At 39.8% G+C, this 25,192-nt stretch overlaps 3 protein-coding genes across 3 annotated transcripts in view; 2 read left to right on the top strand and 1 right to left on the bottom strand.

Moving 5' to 3' along the window:
* The window catches only part of LOC136699421 (interferon a3-like), a 1,175-nt gene extending 999 nt beyond the window's left edge, over nt 1-176 (top strand). The window contains exon 5 of the mRNA XM_066674124.1: nt 84-176. Within this exon, the coding sequence (XP_066530221.1) occupies nt 84-176 (93 nt within the window). The remainder of the gene's footprint in view (nt 1-83) is intronic.
* A 3,192-nt stretch (nt 177-3,368) lies between these two features.
* On the top strand, nt 3,369-4,546 carry LOC136699420 (interferon alpha-1-like). Its single transcript, XM_066674123.1, has 5 exons — nt 3,369-3,494; nt 3,587-3,673; nt 3,780-3,926; nt 4,036-4,137; nt 4,457-4,546. Exons 1-5 carry the CDS (start codon nt 3,369-3,371, stop codon nt 4,544-4,546), a joined length of 552 nt encoding a protein of 183 aa, XP_066530220.1.
* Nucleotides 4,547-9,984: 5,438 nt separating this feature from the next.
* Nucleotides 9,985-19,754, bottom strand: LOC136699419 (uncharacterized). Its single transcript, XM_066674122.1, has 10 exons — nt 19,544-19,754; nt 19,373-19,459; nt 17,333-17,482; nt 16,642-16,740; nt 16,430-16,567; nt 11,054-11,248; nt 10,875-10,961; nt 10,622-10,768; nt 10,411-10,512; nt 9,985-10,089 (listed from the first exon to the last, which is right to left on the bottom strand). Exons 1-10 carry the CDS (start codon nt 19,667-19,669, stop codon nt 9,985-9,987), a joined length of 1,236 nt encoding a protein of 411 aa, XP_066530219.1. The 5' UTR covers nt 19,670-19,754.
* Between the last annotated feature and the right edge of the window lie 5,438 nt (nt 19,755-25,192).

Below are 25,192 nucleotides of genomic sequence, written 5' to 3'. Positions count from 1 at the left end.
TGAGATGAAAGAAATCAACGGAAGTGAATGTAAACGTTGCTCCACGTGCCGAATATTGACCGTGAACGTTTGTGTGATTAAAGGGCTTCAGTGAGTGCGCATGGGAGAAGGTGAGGGATGAAGTTCACCACGGACTCAGCAAGTTTCACCAGTTTCTACAAAAGACAACCAACTAGAAAGAATTAACTTACTTACTTATTTATTTATTTATTTATTTATTTATTTATTTGTACTTTTGATACAAATTCGTTCTGTACGCGGTGCATTTCATTAAAATAAAGGCATAAAAGAAATGATGAATGAGAAATTTGTTCATTTTTGCGCTTCAATTTATCAGTTTATTTCTACGGATCAACATCAGTACACTCTAAAAAATAAAACATTGTGTCAACGTAAAAAATCAACGCAATGTTTTGCGACAATCTTTTTGAGTTGTGTCAACTTCAGGTAAAATTACATTGATCAAACAAAGTATTTTGAGTACGGTGAATTTGTTGTTCAGAGCGTTGTGTCAACGTAAAAAAATCAACGCTACGTTTTGCGACAGTCTTTTTGAGTTGTGTCAACTTCTGGTAAAACTACAGTGATCCAACTATGTGTTCTGAGTACAGTGAGTTACTCTGACAGACAGTAAAAAGCATTTTTATTACATGAACTTAATAAATGTCACCATCAAAAGATCTTCAACATTATGATTACTTTTATTCCGTACTGTGATCATATCTCACACCTTTCACATACTTCAAACAGTAAAAAATATGTGTTATGTTTACTGTATAAATGTCACAGTATAAGGCTCCATTTCAGTGAATTGAGTGTGAAACAAGTTAAACGATGATGCAAGAACATGAGCACATTCATAAAAACAGTAATAGAAACTTAACTTCTCTCTCCTCTGTTTCCCTCTCCCTCTGTTTAACGTGTTGTGCCTTAAGACTCAACCCAGTAAACAATTAACCGTTGATTCAACGTCGAAATAACGTAATGACTGCCGTCTAATCAACGTTCTCTTAATGTTGAAAATGAAAGTTGAAAAGACGTCCAAACACAGACATTGAAAAGACGACTAAGACGTATTTTGGACGTCCATTGACGTTATTAATTGGTCCCGAAATAAATGACTTGTATAAAACGCGTTTTGGACGTCCACTGACTTTATCGATTGGTCACCACTTGATAACTAACTTATTAAGATGGATTTTGGACGTCCATTGACGTTTAAAATATGTCCTTGACGGACAGACTACTTTTAGACCTATTTTGAAAGTCCATAAATAATTAAATCAAAAAAACAACCTGAGGGTCATAAAAGTGTTCTTGGCGGTTGTAACACACTCTTACAGAGTTAAACAAAGCTAGCCGGCTAATTCTGCTAATATCCACCAAACACAGGCCACCAACACAACAGAAAAACGTGTCAAACCTAAACACACCAATAAAATAAACCACGTTGGGTCATGAAAATGGTTATTGCGTTGAAACAACACTTATATTATTTATGTTGCCAACTCAATAAAACACCACATGAAAATAAAAACTCTACAAAAACCAAGGCCAACAGAATGACTTTTTGGAGCGGAGAAAATCACCGTCATTTACGAACCTCATCACTTTAATAAAGTATTATATAAAACATGATTACTTTGCATCTTTAAATGATAAGCTTCTACAGCTAAAGGAGCAGCAGATTATTTTAATTTATTTATTTTTAAACTCAATTAATTTCATGTCAATAAATTTAATTCAAATATCATTGGGTTATTCTGCATGAATATACCGATAGATGACAGAGGGAAATACCCTACAGATTTTATGATGGTAATTATCATGTGATAAAGAGAGAGCTACACTCTCAAAGTGCTGTAATTTCTCTGTATTCGTGTAATATTCAAATCAAGGCTGGCATTAAATCCACAGAGTGAACTTGTATAAAACACTGTGTTATAAAAATATTTTTTCATTTATAAAAACAAAAATACAGTTTTTTAAATCGTAATTTCAATTAAAGTTTTTATGAAACTAAAAAATTACTGTCTATTTTAAATATTTTAAGTATTTTATTCAATGACATGACACGGTGAATACTACGGCACTACAAATGTATTTTTATCATCTACGAATATTTCATTAATTTATTTATTTATTAACTATCGATTTACCAAATTACAACAATGAACTGTAGTTCAGTTAAAAAACATCCTTCCAAATTTATTTTGGTAAAAAATCTACACCGTCCATTTAGAGAACCAACCGTCCACTGATGAAAGACAAGAAGTGTGCAGCAACAGACGAGACTTTACCTCTTTGAGGTGGACCAATGAGGCAGGTGTGTCAAACAGAGTGGACAGTGAGCCGACACAGTGACTGAAAACTCGAGCACATGCTGTGTCTGATCCACTCCCATCACCAGTGTCACTGCAGCGCTGAGGATAACCCAGTAAACAATTAGCCATTGATTCAACGTTGAAATAACGTAAAGACTGCCGTCTAATCAACGTTCTCTTAAGGTTGAAAATGAAAGTTGAAAAGACGTCCGAACACAGACATTGAAAAGAAGACTATTAGACGTATTTTGGACGTCCATTGACGTTATTAATTGGTCCCGAAATAAATGACTTGTATAAAACGCGTTTTGGACGTCCACTGACGTTATCGATTGGTCACAACTTAACTAACTTTTTAAGATGGATTTTGGACGTCCATTGACGTTTAAAATATGTCCTTGACGGACAGACTACTTTTAGACCTATGTTGAACGTCCAGGGACGTTCCTTGTTTACTGGGAATCCACCACCCAAATCACACCTGCCCCGTGTGTGTGTGTTGGGGGGGGGGGGGGGGGGGGGTGTTCCTGTGAGGGTCCTGACCATTGAAGAGCAGAGAAAAAGGGGGATAAGAAACGAGTAGAGCGAGACAGGTGGGCTACAGGTAGGTGTCCCTAGGCTAGTAATCACTGACAGATGCACTCTCATCACATTTGTTTTGGGAAATTTATAAACTATTACCTGCTCAAACTGCATTTATTATCATCACATTCTTACCCCGATGAAGGGGGGGGGGGTACTAAGACAGGGGAAAGGTGAGGTACTGAAAATGTGAGGGAGGAAGTTCGAATGAAAAGTGAAAGATTAGTCAAACAAACGGATTAAAGAATTCAATCAGATTTCACTTGTAATACGTGGATTCCACAAGTATAAAGCAGCCTGCAGATCAGATCTCAATCATTGTTCAGATCTTCCTCACTGTCCTCACCGTCTCCTGAAAAGACCACTCTCCTACCGCTTCACTCTCTGAACCAGTGGGTGCCTCAACTCTCCAAACGAAACCCTCCCGCGCTCTCCTCTTCTCCTCTTCGGTGCACGAGCACAATGTCGCTCCAGATTCTAGCTTTGATCAGCGCTCTTCTCTGCACTGCGCATGTCTGCTCCATGCCAACAGGTTGCCGGCTTCAGCGGAGGCTCGTCACCAGGACCCATGACCTGATTGAGACCATGGTAAGTAGACGTGTAGAATAAGAAGCGCTGGCACGAGCTTCATCCTCCAAACTCTCCTCCACTCACGCGCTCTTTGTGCTCTCTTTGGACAGGCCGGTCCCCTTCCCGTGCGGTGTCTGCCAGACAAAGCCGAGATCGGACTGCCCACGCAGGCTCTGCAGAGCGCGAGCTCCAGTCAGGTGAGTTCTTCTTCTGCATCTGCTCCAGATGTCGCTCTTTGCTCGGAGCCGCTTCTGCTCCTCTCCAGCTCCGTGTTAAAAGCCGCCTGTGCTCTTCTCTCTGCAGGATGTGGGAGTCTCCAAAGCCGTGTATAAGACCCTCGTGGGCGTGGGCTCCCTCATGCAGAACGACAGCTTTCCACAGTCATGGGACCTCCAAAAGATGCACGAGCTCCAGAGCCTCGTGGACCGCCAGATCGAGGAGAACAAATGTGTAAGAAAATGAAAGAGGGGTTGGAGAAAGAATGGAGGGTCTGCAGCAGCGGTGTCCCACTCAGCGCTCACTCTCTCTCTCTCTCTCTCTCTCTCTTTTTTTCTTTCAGATTTTGAGCCTCAAAACACAAGGGAGTGAAGATGACTTTCCCGCGAGAGACGTAGCGCTCACTAAATATTTCCAACAACTCAAGCAACTGCTGGTAGACAAGGTCAGAGAGTGAATATTAACGCCGCAATAATTCATAATTAATAATGAACCTGCTGCTAAAAGATCAGAGTCAATATTAATATCCATAGAATTATAATAATGTTTAATGGTAAAGATAATGTCAGAGAGTCGGGAAAATAAAACTAAAACATGTTCGGGTTCTTGGTCGTTGAGACGTTATGTCTCCCATGATGCACCTGTGTGATTTCGGTTATTCAAGGATCCTTTTAGTTGTTGTTTCAATGTTGTAATATGTCATATATTGTGATATTTAACTAATAGAATTCCTCTCTCTCTCTTTGTAAATGTGTGTTTAACAGAAGTATAGCGAGTGCGGGTGGGAAGTTGTTCGCTCTGAGCTTCGGAGGATTCTGCAGTACGTTCTGGAGCACAACTCCAAACATATCTGACCAAAGCGGGAGGAAGAGCATCTAACAACACTCCTTATAGCACCACAGTTCACATTAATGTTTATTTATTTATTTATATTTATTGATCTATTTATTTATGTGTTTATTTATTTATTTATTGAACCTTGTTTGTGTACTTTTTACATGACACAATAAAACACAGCTTTCGTTAAAATGTTTTGAGTTCTGATGAGTTCTTACAGTAAAGTATAATGACTTCCGCTGAAAATAAATGACGCTTCGAATTTTCTTATTTATTCATATTTTTACGTCAAAATGTTACATTTAATGAAACCAGCTGTATCCAGATATAAAGACTGCGAATGAGTACACAACACTCAGAAGTCAATTCAAAGCGTCAGTGACTATTTTCCAAACCCAGACCCCTACTTTCATCGTTTACTGCCCCATAGTGTGACGATTGGGAGGCAATGTTTGGCGCACATTTTATCAGACATTCAGAGACGGGAGATGGCGCTTTGCCTGGAGACATTCATAAAAATGTTACAGTGAGTTTTGAAGGAACATCTTCACATCATTCCCAAACAACCCCCCCCCCCACACACACACAGACGCAGTAACTGATAGGGAATGAATGCAAGGCCATTTCTCAAACCGTTATTAGGTTTAAAGGGCTCATGTTTTTTTTCCGCTGCAAAAAAAGGAAAGGAGAGTATCTCAATGAGGGTAAAACACAAGGCCGACCTGGAGACAGTTTAAAGAGCTGGACCCCTGGAAAAGGGCACCCTGACCACATATGTACACAATTGTTTAAAATTCATTATTCATTATCTGTAACCGCTTATCCAGATCAGGGTCGCGGTGGGTCCAGAGCCTACCTGGAATCATTGGGCGCACAATTGTTTAAAATATCAATAAAAATAGTAATTTTAACACTTAACAATTTTAATCTGTATATTTTTTTAAGGTTTGTAAATTACAGTACTGCTAACACACATTCACCAGTGTAAAATCGTCAAATTAACAATTTGAGTGTTAAAATATAGCACCTCGCAGTGCTCTCAGAGTTAATTTAACACTAATATTGTTGTTTTAACATCGTCAGGTTCCGTACAAACGCACATTCACGTAAGTGGAATACTTGTAATAAAACGGTGACGTCATAATGAATGAGAGAAAGAATTAAAGAGTGTATGCAATAAGAAAGCCATATAGCTACTATTAATTTTTTTGGGCATCAATATCAACATGCTCCTGTAATATAACGTCAAATACTTTCCACAAGTGGAAAAAACCCTCGCCCTGAACTGAGTCAGTCTGGATGTTTATTCATCTTTCATTTTAATGTTTTTTGACTGGCTTCCTCATCTTTTGCTTTCTCTTCCTCAGACTATCTCTCTCTCTCTCTCTCTCTCTTTGTATCCTTGTCTTTCTGCAGAAACATTATATACTCGCTTATATTGGCACTGCATAGCGTACAAACGAAACACACATACACACCCTATTGCACTAGGGGCAGCTAGGGATAAGGAGGACTCTTGTTCTCCACTGTTCACTCCCTTCGCCCCCAGGGGATCAAACAGGTGACGGTTCCCATACTTTTCAACTAGGTCATGACTATCTATCTATCTATCTATCTATCTATCTATCTATCTATCTATCTATCTATCTATCTATCTATCTATCTATCTATCTATCTATCAGTGGCGATTGCTCTAAGACTGCAAGGGAGGCTCAGCTTTCCCTAAAATGTCAAAAACTAAGTGATCAAATATATACTGTTGTGTGTACATGTCACTGAATAAATATGCACTACAACGCGCTCAACTTTTGTTCAGAATCAGTTCAGAATTCTTATCACTGGTAAAGACGCGGCTTTCCTCTCAATCATTCGCGCAGATTCACAGTGCTTTAAACAGTGAGGACGCTGAGCGTCCACAGAGTTCAATGGAGAAGCAGCGAAGGGCAGGGAAACGAAACGAGTCATTGGATAAATGGGGCAGTGGGCTGGCCTCGGCTGGCCCGGACGCTCAGCTTCTGCATGATGATTGGATGATCTGTCTGAGGCTGAATCCCTTTTTAATTGACAGCGAAATGAGCAAATCAGCGACCCTTTGGTGTAAAGATCCGAGGGAGCATTACATTTTCATTCTGTTCTGAGTTGAACCAGACTTTCTTAATCTTCTTAGCGGCATTTTCTTTGTTAAAAACGACTAGCGACAAATCGAGCTTCTATTTCTGGTGGGTTTTTTGTAGCTGCTTGTGTTTGGAGACTGACTTCTATCACTCTTTCTGACTTCTATCTCAGTTTCTGTCCAGCGGGTGCTACTGAGTCCCTCCACCGTCACAAAGCACTCACAGGCGGACACACTTCACATGGGCCAAGGCCGTTTAAGCAGCCTAGCTCTGCTGGACATTGAGAGGACACTAGTCAAGTCCCTGGAAAAGACGCCTTGTTGGTACGACAGGGTCACAGATCATTTTCTTGAAAAGGAACGGAGGGTAGAATTTACGTATAAATAAACCCACACATTTTATGATGTAGGCCGAAATTGAGCTTCCCCTCCTTGAAAGACCAACATCCGCCACTGCTATCTATCTATCTATCTATCTATCTATCTATCTATCTATCTATCTATCTATCTATCTATCTATTGATGGAGAATTCACTTATTTATAGATCAGGCATGGGATATTTCCCCAGAGGCAAAGATGTACAGACATGTGACTGCAATAAACAAATAATATAGAAAACATGTGACTGTAATAAACAAATGATATAAAGACATGAGAATGATTTTAAACAAGTTTTATGGAATAAATATTAAAATGGTCAAGGGGATACTTGAGTTCATAACTCAGGCCTGAACTCTGTAGAAAAAAAGGAGAATGTTGTAGCATGGGACTGTCTGGTACGGTGTGATATAAGACATCCTTAGAAGATAAGGATACCTTCTTTGTTGGACTCCTATGATATACTGCATCCTTAAGGAGACAAGGGTACCATTTAATTGGGGTCCTATGGAATGCAACCTAATTTAAAAAATGGGAGGGGCGAGATGATCTCACCCCAAAAGGTGTATGTAAAGTCTGGTTCCCAGTATGTCATTGTGAGTGATTCTGCAGGAGGCCTTCTGTGATTGCTCTCCAAATAAAGAACCTGCTGATCTTCCAAGAGGTCGTCTTTGTCTTTCAAGTATTTTTTTAAGAACTAGAAACTTTTAATAGAACTTATTCTTTCAAGTATTATAGTTAGACTAGATATAAGATTAATACGTCGTGGTAACGACACTATCTATCTATATATGAACACTTAATCCACCAACGTGTAAGGGGGCGTGGCTACAATGATCACGTTGTAGCAAATAGTAAACCTAAAGAGAGAACACGTGGGGAAAAAAAAAAAGAAAAACGACAAGACAAGTAAACCAGACCTAGACATAGAGGAAGACACCAGCAAAACTTTAATGTTACGTGTCACTAAAAATGACTAAAACTAACGCGAGTTTTTGGACAGTGGGAGGAAACCCACGCAGACACGTGGAGAACACCGGGTGACTGTCTGTGAGGAGTTGGGTGTGTTCTCCACAGATCTGGTTTACTTGTCTTGTCGTTTTTTTTCTTTTTCCACGTGTTCTCTCTTTAGGTTTACTCTTTGCTACAACGTGATCATTGTAGCCACGCCCCCTTGCTCTTAAAATATTCTCCCTAGTGTTCCCCAGGAGTCTAATATTCAAAAGTTCTGTGCCTTGTCTCAGTGGGTTTACTGGTCTTTCAGTGTTTACTGGTGGTGTTTACTGTTTCATGATGATCTTTACTTGCTTTTTTATTTTATCCTGTTAATCTGCACTTTACTCTGAAGTGCACGTATTCTACCTTAATGCTCCTTGCAATTCCTGACATTTACTTGGCTAAGTTGAATAAAATAAGCTGAAATGTAAATTTAGAGTCACATTTAAGGAAATAAAAATCAGTAAGAAATGAAGCATAGAAAGTAAAATCACAGTGAGGTAATTACTTCACTTTTTTTAACCACAGAGGTTTCCCCTTTCAACCATCGCTGCCATTTTCTAAACTGCTGAAAGCTGTGATTTTCTGCAGTCTACGCACAATGCAAATCCTTTAGGAAATTCCATAAAAGTCAAGAAAAGACTTGGAAATTAGCAGAATTGCTTGCAAATCTACTGTAAAATGAAAGATTCTTGAACTGTGGAGCTCTTTTAAGGTGATCCATCGCTGTATTTATTTTGTGAACTTGGGTTTTGTTTGTTTTATGTTTATGGTATGTAACAGCGTTCTGCATGGATGTCTTTAGACCTGTTTTAGACCCCCCCCCCACTCCTCCGTATTGGAACCGATACATGATGCGTTTTCTTCCGTATATTTGAGGTCAGCAGGGCAGATCTTCCAAAGCTCCTTAACAAAGATCGTCACTTTTATGTAGCCAATCAGCAGTCAGAATTACCTGCCCATCATTCAATGCTTCAGCCAATGGAGTCCCTGTCCCCCTCCCACAGGGGGTTGTTTTGCTGAGAGCAGAAAGTCAGAGCTGAAAAACGGTGAACTACAACTCTGCTTTTAGATAGAACTAATGTGAGCACCATGTCCTGGAGAAACTACATTTCATTGTCCATCAACACATCACAGATGTATTAAATAAAATCACATTAGATAATTTCATATAGATCAACAATGACATTAACAAATTATTATTAGGGTGTAAGACAAAAATGAGTCCTAAATAAGCAATTCATTCTATGACATTTTGACTGGACCTATGATAACGTAATGAGGACGAGACAGTTTTCCCAGCTTTTACAGCTTTCATCTCTGATCTAAAGCTACGAAAGTTCAACATGAGCTCGCTTACATCTAAAGCCAGCATTAAATTAAAACGGATTCTAAATTTGATGCAATGAGCCTCAGGGAAACCTGGATGAGACCAAACGATACTTAGGTCAAAATGAAACTGCACTTACAGATTACAGTTATTAAAAAAACCTTCATTTTAACAGCAGAGGAGGAGATTTAGTTTATTGGCATTATACAGAAACTAGTAAAAAAAAAGTTCTTCTCATTTGAAAGTCTATTTTATTAATAAATTATTGAGATATTAATCTGAATTATTTCTCCCTTATTACAATTTATGGAAAATAACAGATAAATAACATTCTATGTTGAGGTAAAACTGTGAATTGCATTCATTTATGCAATAACATGTGTTTTTATTTAAAAAAACAAATATCTTTTGTTACATTTGGCTTGATTTCTACTTTATTTAACAGTAAATAACCATAAAAAACACCATCAGCACAAAAATGCATTGTGAATTTTTATTGGACTTTATCTTACAAACATACATATACAAATAAAGACATGTATAAACAATAAACAAACAAACAAATAAATAAATAAATAAATAAATAAATAAATAAATAAATAAATAAATAAAGTGAGAACTGCCTTCCTCCTGCGGGTTAGACTCTCTTTGGCCAGAAATTGTTTGAGTTGTGCTCCAGAATGTACTGCAGAATCCTCAGAAACTCAGAGCGAACAACTTCCCACCCGCACTCGCTATACTTCTGTTAAATACACACATTTACAAAGAGAGAGAGAGGAATTCTATTAGTTAAATATCACAATATATGACATATTACAACATTTAAACAACAACTAAAAGGATCCTTGAATAACCGACATCACACAGGTGCATCATGGGAGACATAAAGTCTCAACGACCAAGAACCCGAACATGTTTTAGTTTTATTTTCCCGACTCTCTGACATTATCTTTACCATTAAACATTATTATAATTCTATGGATATTAATATTGACTCTGATCTTTTAGCAGCAGGTTCATTATTAATTATGAATTATTGCGGCGTTAATATTCACTCTCTGACCTTGTCTACTAGCAGTTGCTTGAGTTGTTGGAAATATTTAGTGAGCGCTACGTCTCTCGCGGGAAAGTCATCTTCACTCCCTTGTGTTTTGAGGCTCAAAATCTGAAAGAAAAAAAGAGAGAGAGAGAGAGAGAGAGAGAGTGAGCGCTGAGTGGGACACCGCTGCTGCAGACCCTCCATTCTTTCTCCAACCCCTCTTTCATTTTCTTACACATTTGTTCTCCTCGATCTGGCGGTCCACGAGGCTCTGGAGCTCGTGCATCTTTTGGAGGTCCCATGACTGTGGAAAGCTGTCGTTCTGCATGAGGGAGCCCACGCCCACGAGGGTCTTATACACGGCTTTGGAGACTCCCACATCCTGCAGAGAGAAGAGCACAGGCGGCTTTTAACACGGAGCTGGAGAGGAGCAGAAGCGGCTCCGAGCAAAGAGCGACATCTGGAGCAGATGCAGAAGAAGAACTCACCTGACTGGAGCTCGCGCTCTGCAGAGCCTGCGTGGGCAGTCCGATCTCGGCTTTGTCTGGCAGACACCGCATGGGAAGGGGACCGGCCTGTCCAAAGAGAGCACAAAGAGCGCGTGAGTGGAGGAGAGTTTGGAGGATGAAGCTCGTGCCAGCGCTTCTTATTCTACACGTCTACTTACCATGGTCTCAATCAGGTCATGGGTCCTGGTGACGAGCCTCCGCTGAAGCCGGCAACCTGTTGGCATGGAGCAGACATGCGCAGTGCAGAGAAGAGCGCTGATCAAAGCTAGAATCTGGAGCGACATTGTGCTCGTGCACCGAAGAGGAGAAGAGGAGAGCGCGGGAGGGTTTCGTTTGGAGAGTTGAGGCACCCACTGGTTCAGAGAGTGAAGCGGTAGGAGAGTGGTCTTTTTAGGAGACGGTGAGGACAGTGAGGAAGATCTGAACAATGATTGAGATCTGATCTGCAGGCTGCTTTTCTACTGCGAGATGTGAAGCCCCAAACTACGTGTAAAAAGGGAAAGTCATTACGTTTTCACTTTTAAAAAGTAGTGATTTCTCTCTCTCTCTCTCTTCTCTTTGTCTGTTTACATATATGTATCTATCTATCTATTTATCTATCTATCTATCTATCTATCTATCTATCTATCTATCTATCTATCTATCCTCTAAAAACTAATTCATTGGGGATAATGTAGAGTTTGGTTGCACCTAAAGTATTTTGACTGCCATCAATTTCCATCTCGAATTATTTTCCTAGAGTTCATGTTTGTAGCTTTGTAAATCTACACTCATTTATTTAGAAAAATATAGCTGTATTTTTAAAAATAAATATTTTAGTTTATTATGTTTCTCGAAGGTAGTGTCGCAGTCACACAGCTCCAAGGGCTTGAAGGTTGTGGGTTCGATTCTCGCTCAGGGTGATTGTCTGTGAAGAGTTGGTGTGTTCTCTCTGTGTCTGCGTGGGTTTCCTCCGGGTGCTCCGGTTTCCTCCCACAGTCCAAAAACACACGTTGGTAGGTGGATTGGCGACTCAAAAGTGTCCGTAGGTGTGAGTGAATGTGTGACTGTGTGTGTGTTGCCCTGTGAAGGTCTGGCGCCCCCTCCAGGTTGTGTTCCCGCCTTGTGCCCAATGATTCCAGGTAGGCTCTGGACCCACCGCGACCCTGAACTGGATAAGCGCTTACAGATAATGAATGAATGTTCCTCGAAAGCAAAGAGGACTGACAGCAATTTATCAGGGTAACTCTCTTTATTACATATAATTACCACATTTGTAACCTGCATTTATTGGTTAATTCATGCTGAATGACAGGATAATTTACATGTCATTATTATTCAAAATAAACAAAGACCCAATTCAGGGTGGCGTTCATTTAAACCTCCTTCCCCTAAGACAGGGGTCGGCAACCCGCGGCTCTTTGATCCCTCTGATGCGGCTCAGCTTTTGAAAATAATTAATGAGTATTTAATTAAAATGTATTTTATTTTGGTTCGTTCATTTTCAAAATGTAATTCTATGAAGATTATGGCGATCTTGTAACATCTAAAATATTTTAATATTTAAAATATTTTGTCGCTCTTAATACACGTCACAACTTCCAATGTGCGACACCCGCCAGTGTGCGGTTTCTTGAACTTTTTGACAGTTGAGTGCACGCAGAGAGAGGACAGTATTTTATTTTATTTTATTTTTTGCTGCCAGTGGATAATTTAAGTTCATTTAAGATAAGTTAAGTTTTTTTTTCCATTACTACAAGGACTCGAATAGACATTGAGTATTTTACGTAACCGTCAACATAACGTCTTTTTTCGGAGTTAAAAATGTTTTGTTGCATGCAGAAATGTTTAATTTTTCTGCAGCCGTTCATTAATTTCATAAATGTAACACAGTATAGTTTGTTTATACATAGCACAAAGGCAAAAACCCTGTTATACCCAGTGTTCAGTCATTCATTCATTATCTGTAAGCGCTTATCCAATTCAGGGTCGTGGTGGGTCCAGAGCCTACCTGGAATCATTGGGCGCAAGGCGGGAATACACCCTGGAGGGGGCGCCAGTCCTTCACAGGGCAACACACACACACACTCATTCGGACACTTTTTGAGTCGCCAATCCACCTACCAACGTGTGTTTTTTTGGACTGTGGGAGGAAACCGGAGCACCCGGAGGAAACCCACGCGGAAACGGGGAGAACACTATACCCAGTGTTATTTCATTTAAAATTTCAAAAGGATTTTGTGGCTCCCAGTGTTTTCTTTACTGTGTGAAACGGGTCCAAATGGCTCTCTGAGTGGTAAAGTTTGCCGACCCCTGCCCTAAGACAAATGAAAGACAGTTTTAAAGGAGCTTTCAGCCCCTTAAAGACACAGTGTGCACATGCTGTATAACGTTATTACATTGAGGAACTGTGCAACTGAGGGTGCTTTCTGTGATGCTGATCTCCGGAGGTTTCAGTGAAACGCACATCAACATTACACACCGTCATCGTTTCATTTCTGCATTATTCTAATTCAAAACACAGGGTCCACAACAAAACACTGCTTCAACACATTTATTTCCATCGGTGGCACAAACAAAGTTGTGAAATTTGCTGAGTCCCCCCCCCTAAACAGATACTTCCGGTTTTACATCTATGCCACTTTCTTCATCAGATAAAAAATTCCCGTTTTCCATTCCACTTTCCACACGGACCCTAGGTCCTCCATGTTTGTTTCCTGGGGAAGACTTTTCGAAGGGGGCGCTCAGTCACAACCAGGAGACCTGAGCCAATAGCATTTGACACGTGCCTAACGAGCCCTCTGATTGGTCAGTACCCGCCACTTGGCTCTACACAAATTAGTTTTGCACCACACTCACTGAGATATTTGGTGCCAAAGTGAGAGCGCGCGGAAGTTGTCATGTGTGAGCGAAAAAGACAACATTTGCGCAGGTGTAATCACTGACTTGTGTCAGGTGTGCAACTCGCATTGCACAGATTCACATACTGGTTTGCGAATGTGCAACTTTTGTGCATATATTATACGAGTGTGTGAATGTGTTTTGCACCATATTTCACACTGCAACTGGAGCAAAACTATGAGCGTATGATATTTTTGTACGTGTTTATGTGGAATTGAATTTGTGCAACTGCAATAAAGAGTTTGTAATTGTTAAGTTGTATTTGTGTATTTCTGTTACGTCAAATTTATTGATAAACGTGTGAATATTTTCTAAATAATAAACTAAAAATTACACTGTCACAGGTGCTCAGGAGTTTTGTACCAAATACACCTCCATACCAGACCGACTCTGCTGCGGTTTGTGGCTTCAATCGCAACCAAAACCCCAGTGGAAGCCTCGCTTGTCTTTGTGTTTCACCACAAAACCCATTCTCTCTGTGTCTCCACAGGACCGTGCGAAGTCCGTGCTTCCAGTGAATATGTTTGCTGGCTTCCTCAGATTTTCCGGGCTTCTCCTTCTCAGTTATTTTGTTCTTCTTTAAACCTATCATTCGCATCACGTTCACCGAACAACCCCCAACACAACACAGCATTGCTGTGAAGTCATTACTTTCCCTTTCACTGGAAGAAGTTGCTGTTTGGAGTGTCCCGCTGTCTCTGAAGAATCATGACTCGGTTTTCCGCTTGTGCAAACAAAAATGAAACGGTTTCAGTTTCACATTCCTCTTTAGTTATATCGACGGTTGTTAATTTAATCAATATCAGGTCAAGATTTTAAAAGAAAATGTTGCAAAATGTATGTCGTTGTCCAAAGGAACGTTTCAATCCCCATCAAAAGTTTTTAATGCTTTTACGAAAAACAAAAGTCTGTCTTTTGTCTTCGCCAAAAACTAAAATAATACGCATTAAAATGACTACAACATATATCCGTGCAAACAATTTTTTTCTGGATCTCGATATCTGCACTTCCTGTGGATTAGAACCTTTAGAACATTTCACTTTCTCATGCAGTTTTTCAAAGAAAATATGAGATGATATTTTAATGAAACATAAACTCTCTAAATTTATGTTTAAGTTTATTAAATATGGTTCTAAGACTATATACATATAAGTAGATTCCTAGACCTAAGATTGGTCTTAGTTGTGTTATTAAATCTGTATTTTAAACAAACGTTTTTTTCTGTGCCCTTACGTCAGACATCACTATGACATCAGTGAAGTATGGAATCCCTTCCCTTTTCACTTTCTTGATGTTCGGTGTCTCCCTATTCGTCTCTGAATGAATGAACGAATAAATGAATGAGGGTTTTCCCATCCTTTTCCATCCAACTTTAATATGTGACGTAGAACTGGCAGAACCCCGCTATCTTGATGACGGAAGTAAAAAGCTGCGCTATTTATATTATTCATGACGGACATTTTTGTATTATTAATAACGTAAAATGGGGCTCTAAAGACAAGTATATCCTTTCAGATAAGGTATTCATTTGTGTTATTATTTACAAATGAAATATCTACAAGGGAATACAATAAGAAATATTGCCCTGAATATTGTTACGATATCTATCTAAAGTGCCGCTGCCAACTGTTAACAGCAGCGACAAAAAAAAAAACAAAAAACAAAAAAAAAAAAACAGAGAAAAGTAGTACCGTGCAGATAAAATTTTGTTTAACAAACACAGTGTAAATCCATCCTTTTTACAACGTAAAGCGGAGGTAAAATCCACATTTCCAGGTGCAGTATATAAATATTCAACTTTAATATATAAAGTTGTTCATAACCGCAAATGTATAGCATATATTAAACTTATATTCCCTATTTAAATGTACAGAAGGGTACAACCACAGTAACAATTTATTCATGCGTTAATTATCTGTAACCACTTCGTCCTGTTCAGTGTTGCCATGCACTGGAAAAAAAAGACAGTTTTTTATATCCAAGGTTTGCCGGAAATTAAATGATCTACATCCGGATAGAACATTTGAGAAACTGTATACATCTGGATGTAAATTATTTTATTGAATGCAACACTTTTACATATAAAAAGAAAGAAACGTTCAAATTATTGCTTTTCAGTGCGTGTCGCGAGCCATCCCGGTGTTACATTAAATACTCTGAACGTCAAAAACTGTGAGAGGGCACTTTTTTCATAGCCTTGGCATAAGATGAATGGCAGCTGTCAGAATGTGTGACCCCACTGAATGTCCATAAAATAACGTAAAGGTCTTTGAAGTAAATTTATGTAATTAACTCTGAAGACTACGAATTAGCGCCCTCTAGGGTCACAGAATTCGGGGTGCAGGTGGGCACTGTAATATGACCAATGAACTAAGAAGGTTAAAAAGGTCAGTTTTGATTGTTGACGTGAAAGTAATGAAGCGTTTGCTAATTAATGATGATGATGTGTGTGGAGCTGGTAAACACACAGGCCGAACAAACCCAGACTTGTTTATCTTGTAGACTGTTTACTTTTATATAATTATGTTTCGCCTGCTGTCGAAACCGAATTAACAAAAATAAAAACAATTTGAAAAACAAATAATAAAAACACAGGAGTTTTGGATTTTGGAGGCTTTTCTCATTCGTGTGAAACTAATAAAGAATCTTCATTATAATCGTGATGCTGCCGAGTCTTGTCTGGAGCCCGAATCTCGTCTGTATTGTAAACAGTGAAAATCCTGTTTAAGCAGAAACCGCAGCGCGTCCAGAATCTCATTCCGCGCGAGCTCCCACGCGCAGTACTCGAACCGCTGAGGAGAAAAAAAGAACAGTTAGATAAACACAACTAGCCACACTTGCTGCATATATTTGATAAAAGCTCTACCTTTTCTTTTAAAACTGTTGTAATTTTGTCAAAGTACGTTCTTAACAAAGCCTCTCGACTCAGAAAGTCATCCGGTGATTCCTGAGATTTGCCCATAATCTGAAAGAAAAAAAGCAGTTTTAGGCTATAGGCTACAGTATGCTAGCGGCTAAGACTGTAAATAATAAAGCCACGTCAACTATAGAAATTGCGACACAATCTTTTTTAACGTAATTAACATTACGTTGTAAATATGTTTGGCCACTATATATTGTTTTTGCTCATTTAGAACTTGTAGTTTTCCAGTGAAATTTAGAAATGAACCGTATACGTTGATATTCTGACACCCCCTGATTATCCCATCCATCCATTATTTGTAACCGCTTATCCAATTTAGGGTCGCGGGGGGTCCAGAGCCTACCAGGAATCACTGGGCGCAAGGCGGGAATACACCCTGGAGGGGGCGCCAGTCCTTCACAGGGCAACACAGACACACACACATTCACTCACACCTACGGACACTTTCGAGTCGCCAATCCACCTGCAACGTGTGTTTTTGGACTGTGGGAGGAAACCGGAGCACCCGGAGGAAACCCACGCAGACACGGGGAGAACACACCAACTCCTCACCCCCTGATTACTTTAATTTAATCCGTGCACACACACATACATGAGAGATTAAAAGAGGTTGCTTCATGCTTATTTTCCTTACATATCTGTTCTCCTCAATCAGACGGAAAATGATGTGCTGAAAATAGTCAAAGTTCTTCTGGGCAATCCACTGGTCAGGAACTCCACTGTTGTCAAATACTGAAGCGATGTACTGCAGTGTTGTATAAATAGACTTTTCAATGGCAGTGTTCTGTTTTGTAGAAATAACAACATCAACAAAATCAGTACTTGTAAAATATTCAGATTTACTGATATAGCTCTCAAGTTTAGTGAAATAAAAACAGGAATCCCAGCATAATCTCCACATTTTCACATATAAATCTACTTTTCTTATGAGTTGTGCATACTGTAGTTAATCTGGGCCAGAACTAAGCCCCTCCTTTTGTCTGATTAAGTTTGTAAAAGTCTGAAATTTCAGCAGTATCACCATTAAAGAAGTAATAAGTCTTTATCATTTAAAAATCAAGTATAACTCTCAAGAGGTGAGCAAGATAATCCCTGTGCAGTCTCTGAAAAAAAAAAACAGTGTCTGTTTCATAGAGTGAGTCACAGCCTTGTGGGTAGTCATGTGTAAACTAGGTTTAGCACAAAATCTCTGCCACATCCAAGCCACTAGGTGTCAGGTGTCTACGTATCAGTACAGAATAACGTCTAATCTGTAAAACAACCATGCAAAAATGAGTGTTTCTTTAACTCTCCTGAACCACGAGCCAGCAACTTTTAAGCAACACACTGTTAGAAAAAAATATACTGCACATTATGTCACTAAAGGTACAAACAGTGTTAATAAGTCTTTAAAAGTACAACAGTGGTGTTAGTCCAGCTTTGTTCCCTAAAGATACATACAGTACATCCTCTTTTCCAGAAGGAGAGGGGATTATTTGTAAATTTTAATTTTAGAACTGTGCTTAAAAAAAAAATTCCTGGTGGTGAAATGAAACGTATGAATTGACACAACTTTAAAACCTACAATTAATATAGAATATGGTACAGCTAGGTCCCCTAACTAAAGTGCTGAATACATACCCTTCAGTGACACCGACAGTTTTAATGAGAGTGTACAATTGTCCTCTGGAACAGATAATACACCATGTATCTAAGGGAGCTAATGTTGCCACAGGCGGGTGAGCGGAGATCTGTTTGGGCCTGCACGTCTGGATGAGATTAAGTCGCTTGTTTATTCCTCATTGATAAGTCACTTAAACCTATGATAGATGTGTTCTCTGGCCTCAGTGTTGGTTTAAAACACGGCCAAAAAGTTCACTTGAGGCAACATGAACATAAATCAAGGCCAGTGTATTCAGCACTTAAGAGGTCACTTCAACGCTGGGCGTTTACTATGTACTGGGAATTTATGACTGTGGCAAAGGATCAGTGCTTTTATCCCCAAAGTTATTACACAGACCTGCTCACACACTACATCTTTTCCGTATGCTGCACGTAAAATAAATAAAATCCTTTGGGAAAGTGTAAACTATCTTGGAAAAACAACCAATGACACTTAGTTTTTCATGTCAAAGGGTCACATGTTAAAGTTAAACCCTGATATATAACCTGAGTAAAATATACATTAATTTCATGAATTATATTCCAATTGCTGACTCACAAGAAGAAGAAAAACAAAAAAAAACTCCACAGAACAGCATTTTCTTTTAAACTATATGGGAAACTGTTGAGAGGTTTCACGTGAGCTTAAAGTCACCGTGCTCAATCTTTAGCATGAGCTTGAGAGGTATAAAGCCCCAGGCATTTGGCTGTGGAGCAGTGGAACTGCATTCTCTGGAATTGCGGAGCTTTGTGGAATACCGTTTGGATGAGTAGGAGTGGTGTTTGTTATCCAGAATTAATCATTCAACATCATCACCTGACCTCACTAATGTTCTCAAGGCTTAATGCAATCAAATCTCCACAGAAATGCTCTGAAGAGAGAAGAGAGAACGCTACTACAGCAAAGGTGAACCAACTCCCTACTATTTCAGAAGAAAGCTTGGACGAGCAATGCTGTGAAGCACTTCAAATCAGAGTACGAGTTACTTTTCTCAGTCTTGAATTTTGCAGAAAATTGGAAAACGTATTTTACCTGTTGTATGTTGCCGGATCGGAACGCAGCTGTGGGAAAAGGCACTGAAACCCTGTCCTCGAAACACTGCAAAGGAAAGCTGCCTCCCTGAACACAAAGAAAATATTGCAACATAAAAAATTGGCAAATCTAAACCCCAACAGCAGGTGTGTCTACTCAACTTCAGCTTACCATGCTCTCCAGGAGGTAGAGGCAGGTCTCTACGAGTCTCCGCTGGAGCCTGCACCTCATGGGCATGGAGCAGATCTGAGCTACACAGAGGAAGATGCTAAGCCAGATGTAACACTGGAGAACCATGCTTTAGCCTCAGCAGAGGATCAAGGCTCTGAGACGGAGAACGCACTGCTCGGACTTAGTTAAGCTGTTGTGATGAGTCATTCATTATGAGTGATACTTGCTCAAAGCTATTTTGAAAGCTGTGGACTAGAGCATCCCCTTAACTCACCTTAAAAAACTCACCTTGTAAAAGCTTGTATTCGTCTGTAAGAGGTCACACCTGGATTTCAATATGGTTTTGGACTGAAAAGTGAAAAACAGTGACAGCATTCTGGCTTTATCTGTTTTCCAAATAGGCCTGAGGCCACTAGGAACACTGAAAGTGGTGAGACTATAATCAGATACATACGTAACATTCCCAGAATTTTATTTCAAATGCCCCGCACCTCTGAAGTTACTTTGAGATGATTAGAGACGCCAGAGAGACCTCCTTATTTCTACATTCATCCAGTTGACCAACTGCATTCATCATTTAAATTCACCTAGTAGTTCTACAATGTACCCATCTGTAGTGTTAGCCCCCATTTCCTTTCTTCTGCTATGTTCTCAGAACCCCCAAGAGACCACCACGGAGCAGGTATTATTGTTGTGGTTGGCTACACTTCTCATGGTATTGGTGTGTTAGTGTGTATTGTTCTATGAGTGGATCAGACACAGCAGGACTGTTGGAGTTTTTAAACCTTCTCTGTGCTGGTCCTGACCAGTGAAGTGGAGTTGATTAAATAGACAAGGAGGTCATATTTATATTATGGCTGATTAGTGTCTGTAATATTTCTTATTATATTATTTTTGTAACAATAACACAACATTGTTACATTAGTTCTGTACCTTGTTTAATTGATTGAAGTCACTTTATCAAGTGAACATGCCACGCTCCACTGGAAGGTCAGCTACTTGTTTCAAGAAATGTTGAATGATGTGCTTCTCCCAGTCCTGTCCCCTAGCCACGCCCCACAACTGAGGTTAGGGTCATGTGACAGTGCTCACAGGTGTTTCATGTCCTGGGATCCCCTATAACACGTGTCAAACTCGTGGCCCGCCATTTGATGTGGCCCGCAAGAGCTTAAAAGATCTGACTGACTACAATCTAGTGGCTTAATGCCGTCGCTTCACGGGTAACAATCGACATGAACTGTGGGAAATAAAGTTTATGGTCAATGCACGCTTTTAGACTTAATTATTAATTATTCCGCCACTAATTCTAAAGCGTGCATTGACCTTAAACTACATTTCCCACAATGCATGCCGATTATGTGGCCCGCCAAGTGACGGCATTCCACCACTCGATTACTCTTCAATGATTTTTTCAACAAGTGGAATTAAGAAATAGTTACAAATATAGATCCCAAAATGTCCAGGAAAAGAAAAATTGATACCGACGGAAGACAGTTTCAAGAGAAATGGGAAGGTTTGTGGTTTCAAGGAGAAAAACCTGTATGTCTTTTGTGTTACGAGGCGGTGGCAGGTGTCAAGGACTACAATTTACGTTGGCACTTTGATACCAAACACGGAACTAAGTGTGCCAAAGTTAGCCTTCAAGAAAAGCAACAAATTGTACACGAATTAAAAGGCAAACTGCGATCGCAGCAGAATATGTTCACAAGAGAGAGTTACGGCCCAAAACGACGCAGCTGTGAAAGCTAGCTTTATTGTAGCTGAAGAAATCGCTTTTTCAGGGGGTGCATTTTTGAAGCAGTGTGTGCTGAAGGTCATAACTTATGTTTGATTATTTTTCTTTATTCACTTGGATAGTTTGATCGTTGATGGATGGAGTAATACGAGTTTCTTAATCTCACAGATTAACAGGATTTATTTGTTAACAGAGCAACAAGCAAACATTTACAACTATGCAAATATTTCTAAGTTGAATAAGTAATAAATCCAGAGTTATTTAACATTAATGAGTACTTAGATTATTCTACATTACACTTGGTTACATTTATACGGTCTTACAGTTACATTTGTCCCTTTGAGGGCAACCATTATGCTGATGTGGCCCTCTGTGACAATGAGTTTGATGCCCCTGCTCTATAAGTTCCCTCTGTGGCCTTTAATTCTTTCGTGTAGTGAAGTGTTATGTGACATGCGGTTCTAGAATGTACCTAAAGATGAGTAGGTTGTGTGTAAGCATTTATTATCTGGAATAAAACAATAGATAATCATGAAATAAGTACAAATTAAATATCAACACAATAGGTGGTGTCTGTCAGTGTTTGTGTAACTATTGCTAAACCTCTCCTTGTGGCAACACAGTACTGTTTGTAGTAATCCTCAAATACATACCACTTTCAGGCAGCACAGAACAGTTTAGGAGCTACTGCACAACACCAAAAAAATCCTTCTAAAGTGTTTACACTGCAAATGTAATGAATGAATTAGTGGTGTATATTTTATTTAAAATCCAAAGTATGAGCTGAATTTCGGTTACTGTTCACGGTTAAAGCTCCTCTTGAAGTCAGTCCAGGTCAGCTGCAGTAAGTCTTCTGGTCATTATGTACTTCCAAGGATCAACTGATCACACAACAACGGCGCACGTCTATTAATATAATCAAATCAACAACAGCCAAGGAAAAGAAGTTGCCATGCATGAGTAACAGTGACTGACTCACCTAGTTTTGGTTAACCCCTCAGGGCTAAAGGCTAACACCACTCAAGTTCAAAACGTCACATCTCGGAGCTCCTTGAGGCCTGGTGACACAGCCGTATTTTTAATCATGAACATGTTTTTTCAGCTGATGCTTGTAGTATTTTCAATACTTGGCCTGCAATGTCTGAAACATCCAAAGAGTGGCTCATTCTTGTCTAGACCAAGTTTTATGTCTTAAACACAGTACTGTGCAAATATCAGAGACCACAATTTGTATATTTCATGAGTCACAAAATACATATTATTCATTCATTCATTATCTGTAACCCTTATCCGGTTCAGGGTCGCGGTGGGTCCAGAGCCTACCTGGAATCATTGGGCGCAAGGCAGGAATACACCCTGGAGGGGGCGCCAGTCCCTCACAGGGCAACACAGACACACATTCACTCACACCTACGGACACTTTTGAGTCACCAATCCACCTACCAACGTGTGTTTTTGGACTGTGGGAGGAAACCGGAGCACCCGGAGGAAACCCACACAGACACAGGGAGAACACACCAACTATTCACAGTCACCCGGAGGAAACCCACGGAGGCACAGGGAGAACACACCAACTACTCACAGACATTTACCCGGAGGAAACCCACGCAGACACAGGGAGAACACACTACACTCCTCACAGACACAGGGAGAACACACCAACTACTCACAGTCACCCGGAGGAAACCCACGCAGGCACAGGGAGAACACACCAACTCCTCACAGACAGTCACCCGGAGCAGGAATCGAACCCACAAGCTGTGTGACTGCGACTCTACCTGCTGCACCACCGTGCCGTGTGTTTGAACACAGTACTGTGCAAATATCAGAGACCACCATTTATATATTTCATGACAAGTCACAAAATACATATTATGTTTTCCTGGAAACATTCCCAAAGACATAAAATAATCCACTTACAGTAGAAAGGGTAAGTCAGAGAAAACTGGGGTATCTTAATAACCATGCAAGACCTGGGAGTCATGATCCGACAAAAACCTCAGGCGCCAATCTTGCTTCATTTCAAAGTGTTTCTGTCCTTCTACCACTGAAGATAACTCACCCTATGGGTCTGAAATAATGTAAATAGATTAGGATTATCGCTATCATCAGGGTCACGGTGGGTCTGGATCCTACTCAGAAAAGGACGTTATATATAGTAGTTCACATAGTAGTGTAATTCATTGATTATCTGCAAGTGCTTATTCAGTTCAGGGTCACTGTGGGTCTGGAGCCTACCCGGAATCACTGGGCGCAAGGCGGGATCACACCCTGAAGGGGGCGCCAACACACACTCAGATTTACTCTCTCACACACACATTTATGGACGATTTTGAGTCACCAACCCACCCGTGTATGTGTCCCTGTCACATGCTGCTCTTCAGCCTGTACGTTCCGTCCACTTGCTGGTCTCTCGTCTGCAGGGTTATGTAGCTGTGTGGGGGGACACTACCTGCTGTGCAACCTTGCAAATGGAATTCAATGGAAGGATACAGTTACTGTGAATAAAGAACACAGATCATGTGTCAGAACTTATAAAGAACAAGACAGAAATTTCCCCAGAAAGAGAATGCAAATAGGAAGATTTCAGCACACAAAGAAACAAAAGAAAGAATATTTTCACAAATGTACTTTCCCTAAAATTAAAAATGATCTGTTTGATATTTTGTTAAAAATGGGGGATGAAAAATAAGAAGTGATCGTTTGAGGCTCTGTGTTTTTTTTAGTGACCAAACTGAAATATCGTGGTCAGGGGTTGGGGCTGTAGGTGTTGAATATAGTAAATAAAGCTTGAAAAAAAATACTACTGAGGTTAAGCACATAAATATCTACAGCAAAACAGCATCCATCAATGTTTATAAAGGACAGGTGGAGCCCATTTGCTTCATCTGTGGTTTGTACTTTTTAGCCAGTACTAAATTTACGACACTTTTGCTATAAGTAGTGTTTATAGTGGAATGATTCAAAATAATGGTGACTTGCTTCTGTCCAAGCTTTTTTGGAGATTGCTGCAGCCATTCAATTCTACATCTTTTCATATGAAAAAAAACACTACAACATCATTTCTTTCTCTTTTTTCGGTAAAGCAAGCTTCTAGAGAATTAACACATCACAGACTCTTGTTTTTTTTATTGCATTTTACAAAATGTCCCAACATTTCGGGAAACAGGGTTTCCATTACATCACTTTCATCACGGTCAGGTGTTGTGCCGAGACTTTAACGTGAAAGTGATAGTTCAGGAAGAAGATAATCTGCTAAAGAATATGAGAGAGAAAGTAAGCGAGTGATGGTTACATGTGCTTCAGCTAAAATTGGAACCCTAAGCTGGCTTTTCAGAGGGAAGTGAAAGCCAAGTCTGACACACTCTGGCACCTGGGTATAACACAGAAGTGGAGGAGGTTTCCTCTCGATGCCCCCCGGGGCAAATCTGAACATCAGCTGACTCAATCACGTAATTCATTGACAATTCTGACTCACCCACTGCTGAGTAGAATTATCGTTGTATTATTCTCTTTAACAAAACACATGATTAACACAGAGATACATCCTTGAAATGTTAGGGTTAAGAAGATAGTGGAGAACTGCACCCAGGAAATTCTTTTACTGTGAGTGCTCTTAGACTCAGCCATGCAGCATAATACAATGATCATTTAACATAAACTTCTACTTTATGTCTAGACGTCTGTAGACGCTTGCTCATCCGATACAATTCGCCTGAGAGGTTATACTTTGAGACTAGATTTTGAAGCATTACTCTAAACTCAGGTGAAGTGCTTATGTTGGATGGATTTGTCCTTTGCCTCTGATACGTGTATCTCTTCTTTATTAAAATAAAACCTTCGTACAAACAAAAATAATCATTTTATCAATTAATCAATTTTAATTTAAACAGACCGCCAATGAAATTCACATT

This window comes from Hoplias malabaricus, chromosome 6 (assembly GCF_029633855.1).
Source record: "Hoplias malabaricus isolate fHopMal1 chromosome 6, fHopMal1.hap1, whole genome shotgun sequence".
NCBI classification, from domain to species: Eukaryota; Metazoa; Chordata; class Actinopteri; order Characiformes; family Erythrinidae; genus Hoplias; species Hoplias malabaricus.
The sequence above is the reverse complement of the archived record's forward strand: the minus strand, read 5'-3'. Positions and strand labels throughout refer to the sequence as shown.